General features: G+C 52.7%; 2 protein-coding genes across 2 annotated transcripts; both read left to right on the forward strand.

The window, feature by feature from the left end:
- Window positions 1-309: 309 nt before the first annotated feature.
- On the forward strand, window positions 310-1,357 carry LOC135193204 (avidin-like). Its single transcript, XM_064176749.1, has 3 exons — window positions 310-430; window positions 543-753; window positions 1,212-1,357. Exons 1-3 carry the CDS (start codon window positions 359-361, stop codon window positions 1,334-1,336), a joined length of 408 nt encoding a protein of 135 aa, XP_064032819.1. The 5' UTR covers window positions 310-358; the 3' UTR covers window positions 1,337-1,357.
- A 6,271-nt stretch (window positions 1,358-7,628) lies between these two features.
- LOC135193205 (avidin-like) lies at window positions 7,629-9,403 on the forward strand. The gene is given in 6 exon segments (XM_064176750.1): window positions 7,629-7,688; window positions 7,690-7,720; window positions 7,723-7,802; window positions 8,306-8,519; window positions 8,972-9,092; window positions 9,304-9,403. Coding segments are annotated over 6 exon segments (552 nt in total). The 5' UTR covers window positions 7,629-7,682.
- Window positions 9,404-22,731: the final 13,328 nt, after the last annotated feature.

The following is a 22,731-nucleotide window of genomic DNA, read 5'->3' on the forward strand; positions in this document are numbered from 1 at the left end:
TGCACAAGAATGCTGGCTGAGGAGGAGCAGGGAGAGGCTGTGAGGTGCAGCCAGACCTGCAGTGCACAGGGGCTAAGGCTCCTTGGCAGCACCCTTGGCACCCTGGGCATGGCAGTGGAGTGATGGAAAGGACAACAGACCCCGGAGGGGTTTTCCCTGCTGAGCATCTGTCCTGGCAGTCCCCAGGCTGCAGGAGCCAAGACCCTCCCCAGGCTGGTGCATCTGGGAAGTGCACATTTGGAAACACCCAGATTGCACAATGCCCTGGCCAGAGCTGCCACCTGCACCCCAGCAGCAATAAATAGCCAAGGCAGCAGGCACATCGACAGAGATCTGCGAGCTGTCTGCCACTGCAGAGATGGTGCAAGTGACTCCCTTCCTCCTGCTGCTCTGCCTGGCTCTGGTGGCTTCTGGCCTCCCTTTCCCAAAGGTAATGGCAGGGCTGGCATGCTTGGGGCAGGGTGGGCAGGAGGATTATCTCTCCCTGCAGTGTGCTCCTGCCACCCTGCTGTGGCAGCAACACTGAGTCCCTTGTGTTTCAGTGTGTGCTGACTGGGAGATGGATCAACGACCTGGGCTCCACCATGGTCATTGAAGCTGTGGACAACTCTGGCAACTTCAATGGTGTCTACCACACAGCTGTGACAGCCACCTCGAACAAGATCCTGAAATCACCGCTGAAGGGCTCCCAGCACCTCACAAACACAAAGAGCGAACCCACCTTTGGCTTCACTGTCAACTGGAACTTTTCAGGTGCTTCTCCTCTCCCAGCCTCCCTGTGCTGTCCCCAGAGAGACCCTGTCCTCCCTGCAGTGTCCCTTCACCTGCCTTGTGCTTCTTGTGATACCCTTGAAGTTCTCCTTCCCTTCCCTGCAATGCCTGTGATTCTTCCCTGCTTTTGCCTGTGGTGTCCCCAGTGCTTCCCTCCCTTGACCTTGGAGCTCTCTGGCTGGTGTCACCTCCCAGTGCCAGAGCACAGGGGGCATGCTGAGGGCTGGAGCCTGCTGCTGCCTGCCCACCCACCCACCCCTCCACAGCAGCCCAAGCCCTCTGACTCCTCCAGCCTTCTTCCTCCAGCACTGCTGTGCCCTGAGGGAAGGGTCAGCCTGCGTCTACCATCCCCTGCACTGGCACAAGCTGCACTGGCACAGCTTGGCACTAAGCTGCCCTTCTGGATGTGCTCCCCTCCACCTTCTGCCCTGTCCCTGCAGACTCTGTCACTGTCTTCACCGGACAATGCTTTGTGGATAAGAATGGAAAGGAGGTTTTGAAGACCATGTGGCTGCTGAGGTCACATGTGGACACCATCGGTGACGACTGGAAAGCAACTCTGTGAGCCCTCTCCCTCCCTCTGCCCTGCACAGCTGCCCTCTGCATCCCCAGAGGGGTTGAGGCTTCCCAGTGCAGAGGGTCAGCAGCCGGCAGAGCTGCTGCCCGGCTGAGGATGGCCAAGGCTGGGGCACTCATGGGTAGCCTTCCTGGGGATGCCACCTTGGTGGCAGTGCTGTGGGTGGGTGACAAGGCTGTGTCCCAGCAGGGTGTGTTTTCCCACACTTCTCTGAGCTCCCTCTGTCATTGCAGGGTTGGCACCAACGTCTTCGTGCGAATAGAGGATCAGAAGGAGTGAGAGTGAGAGTGGCTGTGCTGAGGTTCCTGGGCTGCAATAGAAGCAAGGATTCTGCCCCCACCTCCTGCCCCACTACCTGCTTCTGCCAATAAAGCTTTTGTGACACACTCCTGGCTCCTGCTGTGCCATGGCTCATGATGTGCACATCTTTGTTTGCTCATTCCTGCCACCCCACCCCACGGCCTCTTGAGGCTCAGCCTGTGTTCCCTGCTCTGACCCTTCTCCATGGCCCAGGCTCCTCCACCACTGTGCCCACTGCCCCATCCTGTCGGCTTGGAACTGCCTTGCCTGGGGATGCAGAGCTCTGCTCCCTGAGGCACAGGGGGTGCTGTCGTGCCTCAGCTCCTAGCAGGATGTTCCTCGGCAGGATGCCCAGCATGGGCTGTCACTGCCCAGCTCTTGAAGGAGCTGAGAGGGAACAGGACTGCCCCTCCCACTACTGGTGCCTTGAGCAGCCTCAGCTGCTGCATCCTGCTGCCCCTGTCCCTGCTCAGCACCCATGCCACCATTGCCAGAAAGGTAAGGGCAGCCTGGGGATAGTGATTGGCCGAGGCTCTGCCCACTCCTGCTGTAGCATGCCGTGCCATGCCATGCTGCCACTCTCCTGAGGTCCTGCACACACTGTCTGTGCCATGTGTGCCCTGCCATCCTGCCCACAGGGTGCTCAGTGGTCACACAGGGGGCTGCATGCCCAGCCTGTCCCATGCTGTGCTTGTCAGCCCTTACCTGCTGTGAAGCCTCTTTTGACATCTCTGGAGAGGTTCCTTGGCATTTATCCATTACAGGTTTAACACTTCTAGCAAGTGGCATAACCCTGACTCTTACTGCATGTCTTCTGGCTGTCTTCAGGAAAGCTCCAGCTGCCATGTGTGCAGTTTTTTGGTCCATTCCATTAGTCCTTTATGTTGCTCAGCTGGAGTTGTGCACAGATCAGTCCTTTTTCCTTCTGACAACTCCAAGGCTCCAGGCAGAGCAATCATTTCAGTTTCTGAGTGACTGTGTTTGCTGCTAATTCTCTCACCCCAGTTTCATCCTCCAGGTGAGTACCCAACCATTTGCTTTCCCTTGCAATAACAAGGGCCACTCAATTAAAGAGAGCTCCCTTTCCATGCCTAGCATTCTGTGCTAGGGGTGAGGGGGGAGATACTGCTTCTCTTCTTCCAGCTTCCAGCCTCCTCGGTGCACGTGTCCCTCCGTGCCTTCCACTGCATCCCATGGCTTCTTGAGGCTCTCTGTGTGTCCCTTGCCATGGCCCACTCTGTGGTGCAAATTCCTCCTTTGCCCTCTCTCACTGTCCTGTGACCCTGCCTTGCCTGGGGGTGCAGGGTTCTGCTCACTGTGGCACAGTGGATGGTGGCCTGTTTCATCTGCCCAGCATGGGCAGGTGTTGCCCAGCTCTAGAAGTGGTCAAGCAGGAGCAGGGCAGCCTCTCCCACCACTGCTGCCATGCTGAGCTTCAGCTACTGCTTTCTTCTCTGTCTGTCCATGCTTGGCCCCCATCCCACCATTGCCAGGAAGGTAAGTGCAGCCTGGGCACAGCACGAGGCTAGGGGCTGCCCACTTTGGCTGTGGCATGCTGTACTGCTGCGGGGTCCAGGGAGCAGGGAGGTCATTCTGCCCCTGTACTCTGCACTGGTTAGACCACACCTTGAGCACTGTGTTCAGTTCTGGGCCCCTCAATTTAAAAAGGACATTGAGATGCTTGAGTGTGTCCAGAGAAGGGCAAAGAGGCTGGGGAGAGGCCTTGAGCACAGCCCTACAAGGAGAGGCTGAGGGAGCTGGGATTGGTTAGCCTGGAGAAGAGGAGGCTCAGGAGTGACCTTATTGCTGTCTACAACTACCTGAGGGGTGGTTGTGGCCAGGAGGAGGTTGCTCTCTTCTCTCAGGTGGCCAGCACCAGAACGAGAGGACACAGCCTCAGGCTGCACCAGGGGAAATTTAGGCTGGAGGTGAGGAGGAAGTTCTTCACTGAGAGAGTCATTGGACACTGGAATGGGCTGCCCAGGGAGGTGGTGGAGTTGCCGTCCCTGGAGCTGTTCAAGGCAGGATTGGACGTGGCACTTGGTGCCATGGTCTGGCCTTGAGCTCTGTGGTAAAGGGTTGGACTTGATGATCTGTGAGGTCTCTTCCAATCCTGATGATACTGTGATACTGTGATACTGTGATAATCTCATGAGGGTCTGCATGCTCTGACTGGGCCATTCTGTTCTGTGCCATGCTGTGCCATTTCACCAAATTGTTTGCTTCCAAGGAGCTGCCCACTCCTGCAGCGCTCTGCCATGATATGAGGTAGTCTGCATGGGCTGCAGAGTGATCTCCTGAAGTGCAGCACCTCCCAGCTGTGCTGAGCTGTGTTATGCCATGCCAAGCTGAGGCAAGCCTTGCCAGCTGCAGCATGTGTGACCAAGGTGACTGACAGCTCTGGCTGCACAAACAGGGTAGTATAGGTCAGCTACCCTTACTACAGAGGTGCATTCAGCACCTTCAGCTATGTAGTGCCCTGCTCCATCAAACTTAGAAGTGGTGGTCCAGCCAGTGGCAGTAGCACACATGCCAGCTGTGTGCAGAGGAGCAACCAACAGGGTGTGATGCAGGACAAACTAGCCTGCAGCCTTGGACTTCTAGGTCACAGCAGGAGCCTTCTTGCCAGTGCATCCTTCCAGAGTATCTGCAGTGGCCCTGAGGTGGAGGGCACAGGCAGCAGTCCTTCTGTGGAGCAGCACCGTGCTACATGGACAAGCTTTGGGGTGAAGCCTGTCCGCAGGCAAACAGTTGTGCTCACCTGTGGGAATGCAGTGCAAGTCAGAATTTCAGCAAGCGGAGTATAAGCGTTTGACCCTCACTGCCACGGCTTCAGGATGCTGAAGGGGAGGAAAGACAGTGGGACACCTGGCTAAGGGGAAAAGGAAGGTGTGATCTATGTAAGAGACTGGGCTGCACTCACCTAGATGATGCTAGTGTGTGGGGGTGTAATCTCTGCTCTAGACTATACAAGCAGAGCTATAAAGGTCTCCAGTGGGATCCACACTGAACTGCATGGAGTCCGTCTCATCCCCTGCTGGCAGGTGGTGACTTTCAACACAGTCCTGGAGGAGAATTTGCGGTGAGCAGATGACTGCCATTGGCAAGAAGCCTCAGCTGAGAGTTGGTGCAGCAGGCCCTTGACCAGGCTGCAGTGTGCATGCTGCAGAAATAAGAGAGAAGCCAACCATGGCAAGGGGCACCCAAGGAGAAGGGAGCAGCCAGGGGGGCAAGGTGGGGCAGAGCATAATTAAAGAAGATGGTGCAATATTAAAGCTCCTCTCACACATCCTCTCCAAGAGAGGGTCAAAGAAGGAGGATTATACCCTCTGAAGATTATTATTATGGTGCTGAAACTATGGGTCCATGGACCATGTCCAGTGCTGGACTCTGGAGGGCCCAGGACAAGGACCTACAGCCCCATGAGCAGCTTCCAGGTGGACAGGGCAGCTAAGGCCAGCCACTGCACTTCCTGGAAGAGAAGATGATGTGAGCTGTTGTTTGCTCAGTAGGGAAGCAGAAACAGAAAGCAAAACCCTGAGGCTTACAGGAAGCCAGCAGTGAGAGTCTTCATCAGGGTTGTTTTTTGCTCCAGGAAATGAAGTCTCCAAGACCCAAATGAATTCCATTTTCCAAGGCAGCCATCTGCAGCCATCCCTGGAGGACTTTAAGGCAAGATTGGATGTGGCACTCAATGACATGGTCCCACCGATGTGGTGCTCTTAGGTCATAGGCTGGAGTGGATGATCTCAGGAGTCTATTGCAGCCTCGGTAATTCTGTGATTCTGTGAGATGTCCTGGGGGGGCTGGACTCAAGCACTGTGGTGGGTGCAGGATGAAGCTCTCACCGTGTGACTCCAGGAAAAGGCCAGTCCTGGCAAAGCTGCATTCCCACCCAGGCTGGTTGGTGCCGCACCAGAGTGACCTCTGGAGCCAAGCACAGGCCAGCAAGGGCTCTTCCCTGCTAGGTGTGGGGTGAGCACGGTGGGAGGATAATCTGGGGGCCTTTCTGCATCTCCAACCGCAGTCTGGGAGCTCCCCCTGAGCTGCGAGGCAGCCCTGGGGCAGGCATGTGCAGGGTGTTGGCTGTGTCCGTGCTCTGGTCCGCAGCAAGGGCAGCACAGCGCTGGCAGCTGCAGCACATCCAGCTCCAGATGTGTGAGGCCTCCTGTGAAGGCAGCAAAGCCAGCCCCAAAGCCCTGCCTGCCACACCTTGTCCCTCACGGGAGCAGGCAAGGCCACTGCTGCTTGACTCACCTCTCCCAGGCAGAAGGAATGACTTCCAGCAAACTCATTTCCAGGTCTGAATCCGAACGTGGGGCAGTGCAGTCCCAAAATACCCTGGCACGGTGATGCACACCCCCTGCTGGCACCCTGCCCGGGATTGGAGCAGCCTAAAGGCAGCAGGGGCTGGCAGGGCAGCCACCTCCCGCTGCTCGCCTGGCATTCCTGCCACGCATGCCGTGGCAGAGCTTTGCTGACAGCATCCATGGCCTCAGCGAGTTTTGCCCCTGCCCTGTGTTTCAGGCCCCCTTCGCAGCCTTGCCTGTGCCTTGCTTTGCACACTTGGCCCTGGCTCTGCCTCCCGCTTCTGGGCCGATGCTGCTGTTTCCTCCCTGGGGTTTTCTGCTGCCTTCCAGGCTGCTGAGGAGCCTTATTCCCGCCCCTGCCGCAGGATGTGCGCAGCCCTTTGCCTGCTGCACAGGAGGCTGAGCATTAAGGACGAGGGGGGCGGAGGGCCCAGAGGACACGGCTTAGGTCGTGAGGTGTGGCCAGGTGAGCAGTGTGGCGTCCGCTCAGCCTGCAGCCTGACTGCCAGCAGGCTCCTGCCTCTCTCGCTGCCTGCCTGACAGCGCTTCCCCGGGGAAGGGCTCCCCGAGCCTGTGCAGCATCTCCGGCGTGCTCCAGCGAGGCACCGCTGCTGAGCAGAGCCTGAGCAGAGTGCAAACCCTGCAGGCAGGCAGGCAGCCCCGGTGCCCCTGAGCAGTGCAGAGGGCGTGGGGTGTCGGGCAGCTCCGGGAGCCCAGTCGCTAGAGGAGGGCAGGCAGCAAGGCTGTGATGTATGCAGCTTGTAGGGGTTGGGGTGGCAGGTGCCAGGCCTCGATGAGTCCGCAGTGCCTGCAGGCAATGGCACAACCAAGGGGAGGTCCCCTTCAGCCTCCCTGCAGACTGCAGGAGGCAACCCAAGCGTTCCTGTTGCCTGGCAAGCCTCAGTCATAGTCATCCTTTGAATGCCTCCAGGGGCTCAGGTTGCTGGTGGAAGCAGGAGGCTTCTTGCAGCCAAGCTGCTTCCCTGTCTGTGATTCCTGAGCTGCTCCCACTGTGCTTTGGTTAAAAAAGGAAGAGATGTGCTAGGGTGAGGCAATGCTCTTGCAGGGGATCAAATGCCTCAACTGCTTGATGTCCAAATGGAGAAGTTGTCTCCCTTGCAGCAGCTCTCCAGCATTTGCCTGGTCCTCACCACATGCAGAAGTTTGTCCTAGGTGGCTGTTTCTGCAGGGACCGTTGAAAATGTCTCAACTCTGAGCACCTCAGTGCCTAACAGTTGTCTCAGTCCATCTGCTGTGCCACCTAAGGAGATGGAGCTGAGGAGTTTCCAGGTCACTCAGGGACCCCATGTCTGGTCCTTTTCTCCCCTGTGCTATCTCAGCACCCACTCACGTCCAACACCAGATCTGTGTTGGTGGCACCTCCCAGTCCCCACTTCTGGCTCTTGTCCAGGCAGGTCCACCTTGTCACAGGGTTTGTGCCATGCACAGGGAAAGCAACTGCACCCCTGGGGACAAGCACAGTCTGATGTGTTCTGGCTGCACAGAGCAAGGAATTGGTTGGCAGAACCTCCTGCACAGTGCATGTGCATCGCTGCACCCCTACCTCCTTGCAGATCCGTGCTCATCCCCACATTCCTTCGGTGCAGCCCAGGTCATGCAGACCTCTGTGCCCCTCCTGACCTGGGCACCCTGCCACCTGCCCCACAGTTGCCAGCCCAGTGCCTGTGTGTCTCCAGTTACAGCCCTCTATAAAGGGAGCTGGGATGCGGGGCTGGGAGGCAGCCGTGCTGGGTGCTTCACAGCCTGTGGAGATGAGGAGTGGTGCCTTTGCCCTGGTCCTTGTCCTGGCCCTGGTGTCACGTGTCGTCCCTGTGGAGAGCAAGGTACGAGGACAGGGGTGATGGGGACAGGCACACGTGGCACTGAGGCACAATCTGAGAAGCCAGGGGTTCTCTTTTTTATGTTGTTTAGGCTGGGACAGGCAGAAATTTGCAAGCACTCACTCCAAGCAAGGGACAGGTTGTCTCTGGGTCACCCCCAGGCATTTGGTCTTATCTCAACAAAACTTTACTCCTGCAGATACGCCACAGTTGGGGCATCCCTTCCCATGGTGTCTGTGCCTGTTGGTCCAGTGCACTGTGCATCCCCTCCTATGCCATCTGTACTTGGGTGCACCATTCATGTCTACAAGCTGGCACATGCTGGGCTTGCTGCACCTTCTATTCAGCAGCCAGAACCACCCTGGAGAGTGTTTCCCCAGTCTGGGTACAGGGAAAGATGTGTCCTTCAGTTGCACATCCATAAGGGCTCGCAGGTCTTGTGGTGGAGATGTGGTCCCCTTTGTGCCCTGCACAGAGGTAGATGGCCAGTGGCCATGTCCCTGCAGTGCCAGCTCAGCGGTCTGTGGAGGAATGAACAGGATTCACTGATGGAGATTTCAGCTGTGAGGAGCAACGGGGAGTTCCATGGGAAATACCTCACACGGGTCACCCTCAGTGGCAGCTGTGCCCGCCTCTCCCCTCTGAAGGGCACCCAGCAACAGCCTGGCGAGGGGGAATGGCCCACCTTCACCTTCACTGTGCACTGGGACAAGTTCTCCAGTAAGTGCTGGGATATCTGGGGATGGCTCCATGAGCACACCGTGTGTGTGCCACGCAGGTGTCCAGCAGGATTTTTCCTCTGCTGCAATGTCTGATGGATGATGGATGATGCTTTTCAGTGAATCAGAGGGAGGCTGTGGTGCATGCCCAGCATGGCGCTTGGCATGGACTGGCTCCTTCTTGCCCAGTGTCTTTGCACCTGTCTGTGAGAGACGGTCTGAGGTGACTGGTGGGGTTTGGAGCCCTGTCAGAGATTGGGAGATGCAATGCTCCAGGGCCTGCCTGGTCCAAGGGAGATGCTGGAGAGGGGCAGGTCCTTTCAGCATGGACTGGTGAGTATATGCCCACTGAAGTAATAAAATGGCTGTGGCTGGGAGGACTCCAGGGAGGGGGAAGTAGCCAGCAAACATGAGTGTCATCCCCAACAAGCCCCCACTAAGTGTTTCCCCTAGATGCCACTACTGCCTTCGTGGGGCAGTGCTTTGTGGACACAGGAGGAAAGGAGACTCTGACCACCACGTGGCTGCTGCGTGAAGCTGTCGGGTCCCTCGAGGAGGACTGGAAAGCCACAAGGTAATGGGGAAATGTGGAGGAGATCAGCTCCAAAGAGGAACCATCCTCAGGCACCTCTTGGCACAGGGCTTGCTGTGGCCAGGGGCGTGTTGCAGCTGCTCCATGTTGGCAAGTGGGGGGTCATGTAATGACACCACTGTTGTCTGCTGGCACTGGCAGCCCTTAATAGGTGATGTCTGTGACTCATCCCAGAGATCTCTGCTTCTCACAGAGTGGGCAGAAATATCTTCACACGCAAACGTACTCCAAAAGGAAAGATCCTGCTGAGCTTATCCCCATCCTGTGACAATGAGTCCTCACCTGCCCCATGACAGTTTGCTCTGGCTGCAGCCCAGGCTCCTCAAGGCAAGCAAAACCAGCTTCTCATATAAAAAAAATACAATGCAAAAGCCATACAAACTGTGGCTTTCTTTTTTAAATACTAGACTCACTTCTCCTCTGAAGCAGCTTCTGTCTGCACAGATACCACTGCAGAGATGAAACCTCCCCAGTGTTCTTCCCCAGGAACATCTGGATCCTGGTCTGATGCTCCCAGTGGTGCTCTCCGAGGTCATTTCCCGAGTCATTCGAACTGTGCCAGGACATCCTGACCTGCCTGAAGGTGGCAACAGCATCCTGAGTCCAGCCGCCGTACCTGCAATGCCTTCGCACCCAGCTCCAGAAGGTGCTCCCTGCTCAGGAGGACTGGGGAATGTGTCAGTAGATGTAAGGTATCAGTGAAGTATTTTCTTCACCCTGCAGAGAACACAAAGTAAAAACTGTACAGCCAAAGTCCCATCCCAGTCCTGTGTTATAATCGGTACTTTTGCCCTTCTCTGCCACTGCATTTCAGCAGTGCTGCTCTATCTGCCTCTGTGGTCACCCGCCAGGCTTAGACAACACTTTCGGTGCAAAGCTGGCTCGTTCCTGGGTGAAGACAAATCCTCTCACTGAAGAGTTACAAATACAATCCAGCCTCAGGGATGCCAGCACACTGGCTCTACAGCCTGTCGAGCCTGGCACAGACTCAATCAGGCAGGTGTCTGTGGCCGTGACTTGGAGTGTGGCTGCCACCTCCTTGGCACCTCACGCAGGGTGACTTGTCCCTGCCAAACAGCACAGAGAGACAGGGACTGGTGTCAGGCTGTAGAGATGGAGTGTGGCATGCAGGGCAAGAGCAAGAGATCCCCAGAGGGGAAGAGCTCAGGCTTGCAGAATAAACCTGTGGGTTTGGAACCGCTAAATGCAACAAGGAGGGAGGATTTCCACACGCCACAGTCTTTGGGAGCATTGAGACCAGACGGGGAGGCACTGGCAACAGCAGCAGTGGCAGCAAGGTGCCGTGTTGTGCCAGGTCCTGTGGTGAGAAGTGAGTGGTAGCAGCCCAGGGTGGGACTCCTGTATCCTCAGTGATGCACAGCACAGCCCTGCTGCCGTCCAGCATCCCAGACAGGACTGTCCAGTAAACAGCAAACGTTTGTGAACGCCTTCATTTTCTGTGGCCCAAAGCTGCTGCAGACACTGCTGGGAGCAGAGAAGCAGCTGAGGAGCACAGGCACCGTGGGCACTGCGTTTGGCTCATCCAGAGCCCTTAAGAGCAGCAGATGACCAGGGGAGGCGCAAACACGAGGCTGCAGAGAGTGCTGCGGGTCTTTGGCTAACGCAGTGCCCCTCTGTGGCTGCTCCTTCCTGCAACAGCTGCAAAGGCGAAGGCAGCACAAGTGGCAACTGTTAGTCACACGGTGAGGGCGCTGGGGAAACGCCTCTGCTGCTCAAGCCGAAGATAGGATACAGCTTCCCTGCCCTCCAGGGCTGCAGCTTGCTCTTGCCAGGAATGCCCAGGTACCGTGGTGTTGGCACCCTGTCGGGGCACTGGCACCAGCAAAGCAGAGTGCCAGGTTAAATGACTAAACAGGTGATAACTTCCAGCCTGTAACCCAAGTAAGGAGGTTGAGGCTTTGCAGTCTGCTAATGGGGCCTCAGAAATGCCATGCCCCTGCCTCTCTGCTCATCTGCGTTCAGCTGTGTTCCTCCAGCACTGCCTGGGTCATGCAGACCTCCTCACCTCACCTGTCCTGCCCCAGGCACTCTGCCATTAAGCAGCTGCCATCTGATTCCCACAGGGCTCCTGTTTCACCCCTATAAGAGAGGCCAGGGCAAGGGACTGGGAAGGAGCCATGCTGGGCACCTTGCAGCCCCACTACCATGGGCAGTGTTGCCTTTGCCCTGGTTCTTGCCCTGCCCCCGGTGACATGTGTTAGCGCTGTGGACAGGAAGGTTTGGGGATGGCTAACAATGGGGACATGGCACTGACACTTTGCTAGACCTCAAAGGCTGCTGCTGAGGCTGCAGGGCTCAGCAGGTACTTGAGATGGGGCTGGTGGAGCTGGTAGGACCAGTGCTGAATGACAGCATGTTAGGGACTGATAGAGACTTTGAAAGCTCATCTGGTCCAACACCCTGCCAGAGGAGGGTCACCTATACCAGATCACACGGGAACGTACGCAGGCAGGTCTTGCATATCACCAGAGAGGGAGACTCTACAACCCCCTTGCTCAGCCTGTGCCAGTGTTCTGTCATCCTCACAGTGAAAAATATTTCCCTCGTATTTCCATGGGACTTTCTATACCTCAGCTTCCACCCATTGCCCCTTGTCCTGTCATTGGGCATCACCGAGCAGAGCCTGGCTCCAGCCTCCTGCCACTCACCCTTTACATATTTATAAACATTAATGAGGTCACCTCTCAGTATCCTCCAAGCTAAAGAGCCTGAATCCTTCAGTCTCTCTTCACAAGAGGGATGGTCCATTCCTTTAATCATCTTTGTGGCTCTGTGCTCAACTTCCTCAAGCAGTTTTATGTCCTCCTTGAACTGAGGGGCCCAGAAATGGCCACAACAGTCCAGATGTGGCCTCGCCAGGGCAGAGCAGAGGGGAAGAAGAACCTCTCTTTACCTCCTAACCACAGCCCTTCTAATACACCCCAGAATGGCATTATCCCACCTAGCCACAAGAGCATATTGCTGCTTCATGGTGAACCTTCCATCCACTAGGACCTTCAGGTCCATTTCCTCCATCAGGTCAGTCCCCAGCCTATATTGATCCATGGAGTTGTTCTTTCCCAGGTGCAAGTGGGTTCAACAAGGGCTACACTTGCACTTGTTGAACTGCATTCAGTTTCTCCTTGCCCAACTCTCCTGCCTGTCCAGGTCTCACTGAACGGCAGCACAACTCTCCTGTGTGTCAGCCACTGCACCCAGTTTGGTGTCATCAGCAAACCTGCTGACAGTGCACTCTGTGCCCTCACCTGGGTCATTGATGAATATATTGAACAGAACTGGTCTCAGTACTACCCCTGAAGGACTCCACTAGATAGAGGCCTCCGACTAGACTTCATTCCATTGACCACAGCTCTCTGGCTTCTTTTCTTCAACCAGTTCCCAAACCACCTCACTACCCAACCATCCAGACCACACTGCCTCAGTTTAGCTGCAAGGATGCTTGCAGCTAAACTGCAAGCACTGTGGGAGATGGTGTCAAATGCTTTACTGAAGTCAAAATAAACCACATCCACTGCTCTACCATCATCTATCCACCTGTTTGTGTCCTCATAAAAGGCTATCAGGTTGGTCAAACATGACTGTCCCTTGGTAAAACCATGTTAGCTGCTCCTAATGACCCTCTTGTCCTTGATATGCCTAAGAACAGGGCCAAGGATAAGGTGCTCCATTACCTTCCAGGGGATGGAGGTGATGATGACCAGTCTGTAGTCACATGGGTCCTCCTTCTTACCCTTTTTGAAGGCTGGAGTGATGTTTGCCCTCCTCCAGTACCCAGGCACCTCTGCTGACCTCCATGACTTACTGAAGGTGGTGGTGATTGGTTTGGCAATGACCTGTGCCAGCTCCCTTGGTACCCACCAGTGTTTCCTATCAGGACTCATGGATTTATGGTTGTCCATGTTGCTTAACTGATCGCTAACCCAGTCCTCATCAAACAAGGCAAACTCCACCTTTGTCATGTCTTCCTCTGGGTCCTCAGGCATCTCTGGCTCCTGAGATCACTCTCCAGCAGTATAGATGGAGACAAAGAGGACACCAAGGCACCTGCCTCACTCAGCACTGGGCCTACTTTGCCTCTGGTGTTAGTCCCTAGGGTTTTACCTCGCAGACTGTTTGGAGAATCATTTGGGGACCTGCTCATGATGCTGGTGAGAGCCACAGTGGGCATTTGGGGAAGCTGAGTGCAAGAATGAGCCCAGCATGGCTGAGGCAGTGACCAGAGTGCCAGTGTGTAGTAGGGCTATGGGCAGAAGGCACAGATGAGAGTGAAGATGCAGTGGTGGGGATAAGAAAGCAAGAATAGCTTTTGATCAAAAGCTGGATGGCCAGGCATGTCAGGTAGTTGATCTCCCCCCAGCACATGCACAGCATGGACAGGCTCTGATCTGTGCACTCTCCAGAAGCCAGGTTGTGAGGATGAGATCATCCCTAGAGCTGATCAGGAAAGGAAGTAAAAGGGCAAAGGCTGAGGAATGCTGAGGGAGGGCTGAACACACAATGAAGAGATGGGGAACGGTGGACAGGCATTGATACTTTCCCAGAGCATGTGCACCTGCTGCTCCTAAGTCCCTGCCCCATCCAACAGTTTCTAGCTCAGCAGCCACGCAGCCCCCAGGCAGCAGGCTCTCTCAAGTCCTTTGCACCTCTGTCTGCCTGCATGGTTTCTCCAAAGGGTTCTGAGGGGCACCTAAGTGAGGAACTGTGCACTACACATTGAGGAACTTGTGAGGCAGAAACTTCCTGAGCTGCTGAAGTGATGGATTATTGAGTTCACTTGTTAGTCAGCCAGCACAAAAGGGCATTGGACTCCTTTTTTGTGTATTTGTTTTCTTTCCTAAGGAGCTGATAAAATAAATGTAATATAAAGCTGGTGTTGTCCTGTGAGTTGGAGCACTTGAAAGGGGCCTTATCCTGTTCCAGCCTCCAGCTGATGGAGAGACAGCCATTCACATAACCATCATGGGCATCCCAAAGAGTTGCACGGGCAAGAGCATACCTGCTGAGGCCTGAAAGCATGGTTGAGCAGTGGGGTTACCCACCGTTTGTGGTGGCAGCAAACTCTAGGAGGTAGAGACCCCATCTCCAGGCTGTTGGGAGGCCCTGAAATATGTTAGGGCTGGGTGACCCTGCACTTCCCAGTCAGGATGCTAGGAGCAGGCAGGAGCCCAGGCCAGGAGTGTGGCAGCAGAGAATCCTAGTGCAGACAGGACAGGAGGGTGCAGGCAGCTATGTCCCCATCACCTGAGGTGGGTGAAGATGAAGGTGCTGACCTTGTGGAAGCCATATCAGCAGAAACAGAGGGAGGTCTGTGGATTTGCAGGCATCCTCTTCCTGCAGGAGCCAGATGGTATTCAGGGTCTCCATCACAGTGGTCCATCAGGCACCAGCCCACAAAGGCTGTGATGGAGTCTGTCTGGAATTCAAGTGAGGCACAGCCTAGAGCCTGTATCTCCACTGGAACCTGGTGACCAAAGACAAGTCAAAGGCTGAGCTGCTGAAGGGTTACTTTGCCTCAGTATTTGTCAATGACACCAGTTGCTCTTTGAGGATTTAGCCCCTGGAACTGGAAAACAGGGATGGAGAGCAGAAAGTAGCCCCCGCAATCCAGAAGGAAACAATCAATGACCTGTTGTGTCTCTTTGATGTGCACAGGTTTGTGGGACTGGATGGGATCCACCCAAGGGTACTTAAGGAGCTGGCAGATGTGCTCACCAAGCCACTCAACATTATTTGTCACCAGTCCTGGCTAGCTAAAGAGCTCCCAGCTGACTGAAGGCTGGCAAATGCAATGCCAATCTACAAGAACACACTACAGCCTTGTCAGTCTGACCTCAGTGCCAGTGAAAGTCAAGGAGCAGTTCCTCCTGAGTGCCATCTCATAGCACTTACAAGACAACCAGGGGATCAGGCCCAGCCAACAGGGGTTTATGAAAAGCAGGTCCTGCCTGACTAACCTGATGTCCTTCTACAGCAAGGTGACCTGCCTAGGGGCTGAGGGAAGTGTCATGGACATTGCCTACTATTGGCATATGCTGGTGGAGCACCTGGGTACAATGACTCTTTGTTCACCAATATGGTTAGATGGTCATAGCCCGCTCTATTTCTGTGTACAGAGACTTATATGCACTCTTGCAAGTGGCGTGCTCCACCAAGACTGGTTACAATCAGAGGGTACAGGGTTACACGTAAGGCATGGATAGGTCAATATACCATAACAATCTGAGGGTCAGCCTCTGGGGCTGGCTAAACTCTGCCCACCTGCAGCTGGCACTCCACCCCCTGCAGCTGCATGTGGGGAGAAGCTACCCAGCGCCTGGTATCTTAACTCCCGAGATGGATTCAAGGACACTCCCAGCATGGGTTCCTCATGTTTATGATTTTGTGTCCTCTGCTAGCAAGAATTTCTCCAACATATCCCTCTCTTTCTTTTGAGCAACCTGGGCTTAATCTCTCAACCTTACATAGGCTGTTCAACACAGGGGTAAATGATACAGCTACAAATCAATTGTGCTAAAATCAGAAAGAGAATAAACCTGTTAGAGCTTTCACTAGTAGCATTAGCCTGGCAAACTAACAACCCAAGCTTAGCTAACAATCCCAAAAGCTTTTTCTGCAAGTGACAGTAAGTCATTTGGTTCAAAAACCCAGAAGTCCAGACGAATCATCACAGTCACAGGAGAGAGCATATGCACCACATCTTCGTTGGCTCTGTGTGGCAGTCGACGTTGTAGATTCGCAGATGAATCAGTTGTCCAATGTTGGTTAGCAGAGGACACAGAAATGATAAACTTGAGCAACTGTGCTGAGAAACATCCTTGGGATGCTGCTTGCCCAGGAAATCAAACTGTAAACAAGTGAGCACCCCACACACAGCTGCAGTGGTCAGAGTTAGATAGCCAAGGGGGCTGGAGTAGGTGGTCTGGAGGGCTGACCCTTACAATGTTATGATATATTAACCTATGCATGCATTACATGTAACCTTGCAATCATCACCTGTAACCAATCTTGGTGGAGCACGCCTCTTGCTAGAATGCATATAAGTCACTGTATCACAGAAATAAAGTGGATTATGACCATCTAACCACATTGGTGAACCAAGAGTCATTTTACCCAAAGCACTCCACCAGCAGTCCAATATTCCTCCTCAGACTCCCATAGGTCTGGATTCACTCTATAGTTCTCAGAAATCTTGATGTTCTCATCACACTCCTTAGCTGTGAGCTGCATCTGTCTATTGTGCTTAAGAACTACCAATTTCTAAATGACACAAAGATATGCCCTAGATGTTGCTTTCAGGCTATTCTATTAGGCCTTTTCCCACAATTCTTCATTTGCTTTAAGAATTTAAGGCAGTGTTTCTTATCTTTTTGCAGGGCCCGTGCAAAGAGATAATAACCACGTTGCCATCTTGTGCCAATTGAGTGGGTTTGGCCTTTACAACAGGTGCTATTAAATCTCGTGAAAATACCCAAATTCATCAACCATGATCCAAACCTTATGATCCATACACACATAATTGCTGGTGGAGCACCTGGGTACAATGATTCTTTCTTCACCAGTATGGTTAGATGGTCATAATCCACTTTATTTCCGTGATGCAGAGACTTATATGCGTTCTTGCAAGGGGCGTGCTCCACCAAGATTGGTTACAATCAGAGGGTACAGGGTTACATGTAAGGCATGGATAGGTCAGTATACCATAACAATCTGAGGGTCAGCCTCTGGGGCTGGCTAAACTCTGCCCACCTGCAGCTGCACTCCACCCCCTGCAGCTGCATGTGTGGGGAAGCTACCCAGCACCTGGTATCTAACTCCCAAGATGGACTCAAGGACATTCCCAGCCCAGGTTGCTCATGTTTATGATTTCTGTGTCCTCTGCTAGCAAGAATTTCTCCAACACATAATCATCATGCCAGTGCTCCTTTCAAGTTCTTTCCACAGTTCTGCCATCTGAGCAAGATTTCTGCTCACTTTAAGAAAAAGCAGGTTGGCCATAATCAAGTTGGTCTTCATTAAGGCCTGTGAAGATGATAAATGATCAAACACAAGTAAATGCAAGAACAAATGCAGACGTATTAATTGCCTAGGCTAACAGATGCATTGGCCTAGTCTGTATGATGTAAGTACAAAAATTTCAAAAAAGGAAAAAAATTCCTTCTGCTATCCTACTTTCCTCTAAACCCATTTTCTCCCTCTTTTTTTTTTTTTTGTAACCCCAAAAATACCCAGATATACAGAAAAAAAAAACCAAGAAAAAACACCCCATGATATCCCTATATCCTAAAATCCCCAAATTGCCACATTACAAACCCTTAGCCTTAACTTATCTTACCCTGAAATCTATCAGCTGAAGGAAATTCAAGAAAAAGCAAAGAAAATTCAAGAAGATAATAATACCATGGTATTCTCAGAAAAAGAAAAAAACTCAGAATTATCACAAGACTCATTCCATTGCAATTAGCAGCTTGTCCAGTAAACTCCTAAACTCCAAAATATGGTACCATCAAAAAGGCCTTAAAAAAATAGTCCTGTATTCTTATCTGTTTGAGCACATTTATTGGGGGAAGGAGCTGACTGGCCTTGTTAGCTTGTCAGCTCTATCATTCCCTGTCCTAGCCCAGAATCTGGTTGGTGACTGTGGTGGAGAGTAGCAGAGCCCTCTTGCAAAACCCTCATTTATATAGAATTATGGCTCAAAAAGGCCAGCCATCGAGAAGTCAAAACATTGCTTTCATCTGCTTGCATGACGACAGCCGCTGTCCCAGCAGCCGTTACAGCCTCTGGGAAGACCTCTCCCCCAGAGGGGCAAAATTGTAATCATAGGCTATTGTTTTGGGAAGAAGACCTTGGGGCTTCAGACATTGTGAGCACCCATGAACATCTGCTGGGGGCTGACCCCTGGGGTGGTGTCACAGGTTGTTTTTGGTAAAAATTAGCCAATGTATGAATTAATTATAACTTTAAACCGATCAGTATTGTACACTTGTGTTAGCATCAGTCTGGTAAGATACACCTCTTCTGGACACTATAAAAATGCTGCATTTGCCTTAATTGCACACACACCTTTTGCGCTCACTCTCTTTTTGACTGGTACCCTTGCTCACACACACACACACACACGGCACAGCTTGGCACAGCTCGGCATTCGCAGCAACGGCACGGTTACAGGCAGCGCTACGATCCTCGTCAGCCTTCGGGAGCCAGCGTTTAGCTTGGCCCAGACCCACTGTCCTGGAGTCCTGTACCCCTAAATTCCTCTCCTGCCCAGACTTCGTGAGGGAAAGGGGAAAAGCCGCCTGGTTTCCCTCCCCCCTCTCCTGCCCTGCAGCCGTGAAGGGGGGAGGACTGCCCCGTGAGTTCCCGCGCTGGAGCCAGGCTGGGATTGGCCGTGCGCTTTCGCGCCTAAGGTGTGGTAACTCTGCCCTTTGTCTAGCGAAGGTTATAACTATTGGGGGTCTTCCCACCTTTGGGGTTCCCGCTTTGGAGTTTTGCCTGTGCCTGGATTGCAGAGAGACCTTCAAGGATTTGCTTTCCTATTGACACCTTTGTGTGCCTAACGACCCTTAATGACCTCTTAATGATTCACCTGCAGCCGCTGAAAGGAAGAGGAAGACAGACCACACGAACCAGCCTGAGTGAGTTATTTGGCTTAGCTTAATTTAGTAAGAAACCGCTATTAATTAATAGCTAACGCCTTTTCCAACTTCTGACTTCCAAAATAGTCAGATTATTGATGGTATCCTTGTAGGTTACTTCTCGTGCAACTGAATCTGCTCATTAAACTAAATTAATCTTTGTATATATAGTTGTGGGGGCAGGTTTTTAGGAAAAATAAAAAATAACTATTTTTGATAAATTCCCGACTCGGCCACGTATTAATTCCTGCTCTCCGCAACACCCTCAGAAGCTCAGACAGCGTGCCTTAATTCACAGTACTCTGAGACTTCTCAGAACTGAATCTGGACAGTGAGTAACTGACAGAACTTAAAGACTGAATAATCTCTCAAGACTCCAGTGAACTCTCTCAAATCACAGACTCTCCTCATTTTAGTCATTCTGTACTTTAATTCACAACTGCAGACCAAGAACTTACGTGGGATAGTTATAAATAAGTTTGGGGAAGGGGATTTCTAGTGTTTATAGTAATAAATCTCTTAAATTCTTTCAAATTCGGCCTCACATTTCATTCCCCAAAACCCAAACAAACTCCTCTCCACAACAGTGACTTGTAATGTGGATTTCAGTGCTCATGCTCTCATTGAGAGAGGCCATGTCTGAGCTCTAGTAAAAACGGTGCTAGTCTGTCCTGTTTTGGTGCTTTTAGTGTCTGTACGGTGTTCTTTGGATGAGTGGGCAAGAATACCCATTCTATGATTTTCCACTCATTGTCAGTGGGACTGGCATCTCTGCTACTTCCTAGCAATTTCCCTCTCTTTCTTTTGCCACTAAGCAATGAGTGCAAAAGATGTCACTGCCTATGACACATAGTAGGAATTAATCAGTAAGGCGACGGGTGAATACTACAGGCAGGAATTATTGGCTATTGTCTTGACTGCGAACTGTTGTTGGGTGCTTAAAGAGATGCGCTGCACACCTCCATGCCCTGCAACAGGGGCAGAAAATGGTTCTAAGTCCTCATCGGTTATTCTCACTATCTCTTCCATAAACTTTTTGACATCTGGCATTGTTTTCAAGTCCGTGTGTAAGTCAGGATTTTTGAAGTCAGATTGTGGCCTCAGTAATTTTCCAGCTCAAACAGTTCCAAAGGCTCTGCTGCTTCTAACAAGAAACCTGCAAAGAGACAAGGAAGGGAGGGAGGAGGCGGTGGGCAGGGGGGGGAGTGGCCCCTCGAGCCACTCCACAGGCGGAGGAAGGGGGGGGGGAGGGGGAAGGGGGAGAGGGAGGAGGAGGGCTGGCAGCCCCAGCAGCAGATCTCACTGCCTTTGTCCTCTGCCCTCCATCTTGTCCAGCCCCCCAGGCTTGTTCACCACCTGTTGTTTCTTTCCTGTCCTCTCCCTCATGGATGTTTCTTGTCCTTCTTCCTTAGTATGAAATCTACTTTGAAAACTTCTAAACTGCTGTCTTTTCTCAGACACACTCAAGACAGAGGCAGGAACTCGAGAGAAAAAAAAAGAAAAAAGGCAGGAGCTAAGCAATGTAAACAAAGCTGTGTGAGCTACTGAAATGCTAACCAGACCCCATAGCTTTACCAATACAAATTAACCTAACACGCTGAAACAACTCAGCTCAGGCAGACCCATGGATTTTTCCCACTGATTTTTCCCTTCCCAATGCACCAGTCCCGTGCCTCCCCATAAATAACACAAAACACCCAGAAAGCAAGGCAGAGTCTGACTCTCTCCATCCCAGCTGTATTCAGCTTCTAATTTCTGGAGATAAATCAAGAAACCTCTCGGCTGTGGGATGCGTTCCGCTGGGGATGGGACAGGTGGGCAGGTGCGACGGTGTGGGGGATGATGAAGAAGGGCAGATCTGGGGACTGATTGCTGAGCTGCAGGAAGTGTGGGGGGGTTCTGGTTTTGCTGGCGTGGTTGCTCTGCCGTTTTTTTTTCTCTCTGCTTTTCGTCCCTCTGTCCCTTCAGTAGCGTCTTTTACTGATTTAAAAGCAAAAAGTCTCTGTCCTGCATTGCATGCTGTCATTGGCGGAGACGCGAGGGCGCGGTGGGGGGAGCTGCATTCCAGACGACAAGCAGACCCGGCGATCACGGTAAGAGCAGCTGCAGTATGGTAGATTCACCACAGCACACACAGCTGCAGCTGAGCCACTCTTTATGGCAGTCCCGAAAACTTTTTTCAAACTGAGAAGCTTTTGCAGCTTGCTGCCGCCGGGTGGCTATCGGCAGTCGCCGTTACAGGTGCCGGTCGGGGGTGGTTCCCAGTGACGTGTGGCAGCCATAGCGCCTGTCAGTGGGATTTTCGTCTGCTAAGGCAATGATTTACATCTCGCCAGGCAGATTTGAGGGATTTTAATGGCTATACAGTCAGCAGCAACTCAGTCCCAAGTGTGTCTCTCCCACGTCTCTTCCAGCGCTCCGGCTAGACCGAATACAAAGTCCTCTAGCCTCCTATGTGCTCAGCTCATGGAGCTTATCCACGTCTGACGGAACATCTCTCTCGGAGAGTAAACACGTCAGCAGGGATAGTGCCACGTCCACTTCCATAGTGGCCTTACCTGTGTCACACAGAGTGCTAAGCCGTGGCTCTGAGCATCCGGCTATCGCCCCCTTCTTTCAGCGATGCCCTCCGGTCTGGTGTCATTGGCTGACATTGCTTTTTGATTCAAAAACATCTGCAGGGTGGTTGGCCATCCTGAAGTCCTGTACCCCTAAATGCCTCTCCTGCCCGGACTTAGGGGGGAAAGGGGAAAAGCCGCCTGTTTTCCCTCCCCCCTCGCCTGCCCTGCAGCTGTGAAGGGGGGGGGGACTGCCCCTTAAAGGGGGGGACGGCTGGCCTGTGAGTTCCCGCACTGGAGCCAGGCTGGGATTGGCCGTGCGCTTTCACGCCTAAGGTGTGGTAACTCTGCCCTTTGTCTAGCGAAGGTTATAAATATTGGGAGTCTTCCTGCCTTTGGGGTTCCCGCTTTGGAGTTTGCCTGTGCCTGGACGTATGTGTCTGCCTGAGCTCACACACCCTCCTCACCTTGACTGCAGAGACCTTCAAAGCATTTGCTTTCCTATTGACACCTTTGTGTGCCGAACGACCCTTAACGACCCTTAACAATTCACCTGCAGCCACTGGAAAGAAGAGGTAGACAGACCGCACGAGTCAGCCTGAGTGAGTTATTTGGCTTAGCTTAATTTAGTAAGAAACTGCTATTAATTAATAGCTGAGGTCTTTTCCAACTTCTGACTTCCAATATAGTCAGATTATTGATGGTATCCTTGTAGGTTAATTCTCATGCAACTGAATCTGCTCATTAAACTAAATTAATCTTTGTATATATAGTTGTGGGGGCGGGTTTTTGGGAAAATAAAAAATAACTATTTTTGATAAATTCCCGACTCAGCCACGTATTAATTCCTGCCCTCCGCAACATCGGCACATTTGCCAACCCTCCGGCCTCTTGAGCACGGTCCTTCCCGCTGCCAGCCTGCTGTGGTCTGACCCTCCTGCTGATTCACTGTTCAGGCGCCATATATTGGCATACACCGGTGGAGCACCTGGGTACAATGACTCTTTGTTCACCAATATGGTTAGATGGTCATAGTCTGCTTTATTTCCATGATGCAGAGACTTATATGCACTCTTGCAAGAGGCGTGCTCCACCAAGACTGGTTACATACAGAGGGTACAGGGTTACATGTAAGGCATGGATAGGTCAGTATGCCACAACAATCTGAGGGTCAGCCTCTGGGGCTGGCTAAACTCTGCCCACCTGCAGCTGGCACTCCACCCCCTGCAGCTGCATGTGGGGAGAAGCTACCCAGCGCCTGGTATCTTAACTCCCGAGATGGATTCAAGGATGGTCCCAGCACAGGTTGCTCATGTTTATGATTTTGTGTCCTCTGCTAGCAAGAATTTCTTCAACAGCCTACCTGGACTTTAGCCTTTGACACTCTCCCACAGCATTCTCCTTCAG

Source organism: Pogoniulus pusillus, chromosome Z (assembly GCF_015220805.1).
Source record: "Pogoniulus pusillus isolate bPogPus1 chromosome Z, bPogPus1.pri, whole genome shotgun sequence".
NCBI lineage: Eukaryota > Metazoa > Chordata > Aves > Piciformes > Lybiidae > Pogoniulus > Pogoniulus pusillus.

Excerpts from the sequence above, each read along its gene's own strand:
- LOC135193204 (XM_064176749.1), top strand. The coding sequence starts at position 359 with ATGGTGCAAGTGACTCCCTTCCTCCTGCTGCTCTGCCTGGCTCTGGTG. Across the intron at positions 431-542 it reads CTGGCCTCCCTTTCCCAAAG|TGTGTGCTGACTGGGAGATG; the intron begins GTAATGGCAGGG and ends CTTGTGTTTCAG. Across the intron at positions 754-1,211 it reads TGTCAACTGGAACTTTTCAG|ACTCTGTCACTGTCTTCACC; the intron begins GTGCTTCTCCTC and ends CTGTCCCTGCAG.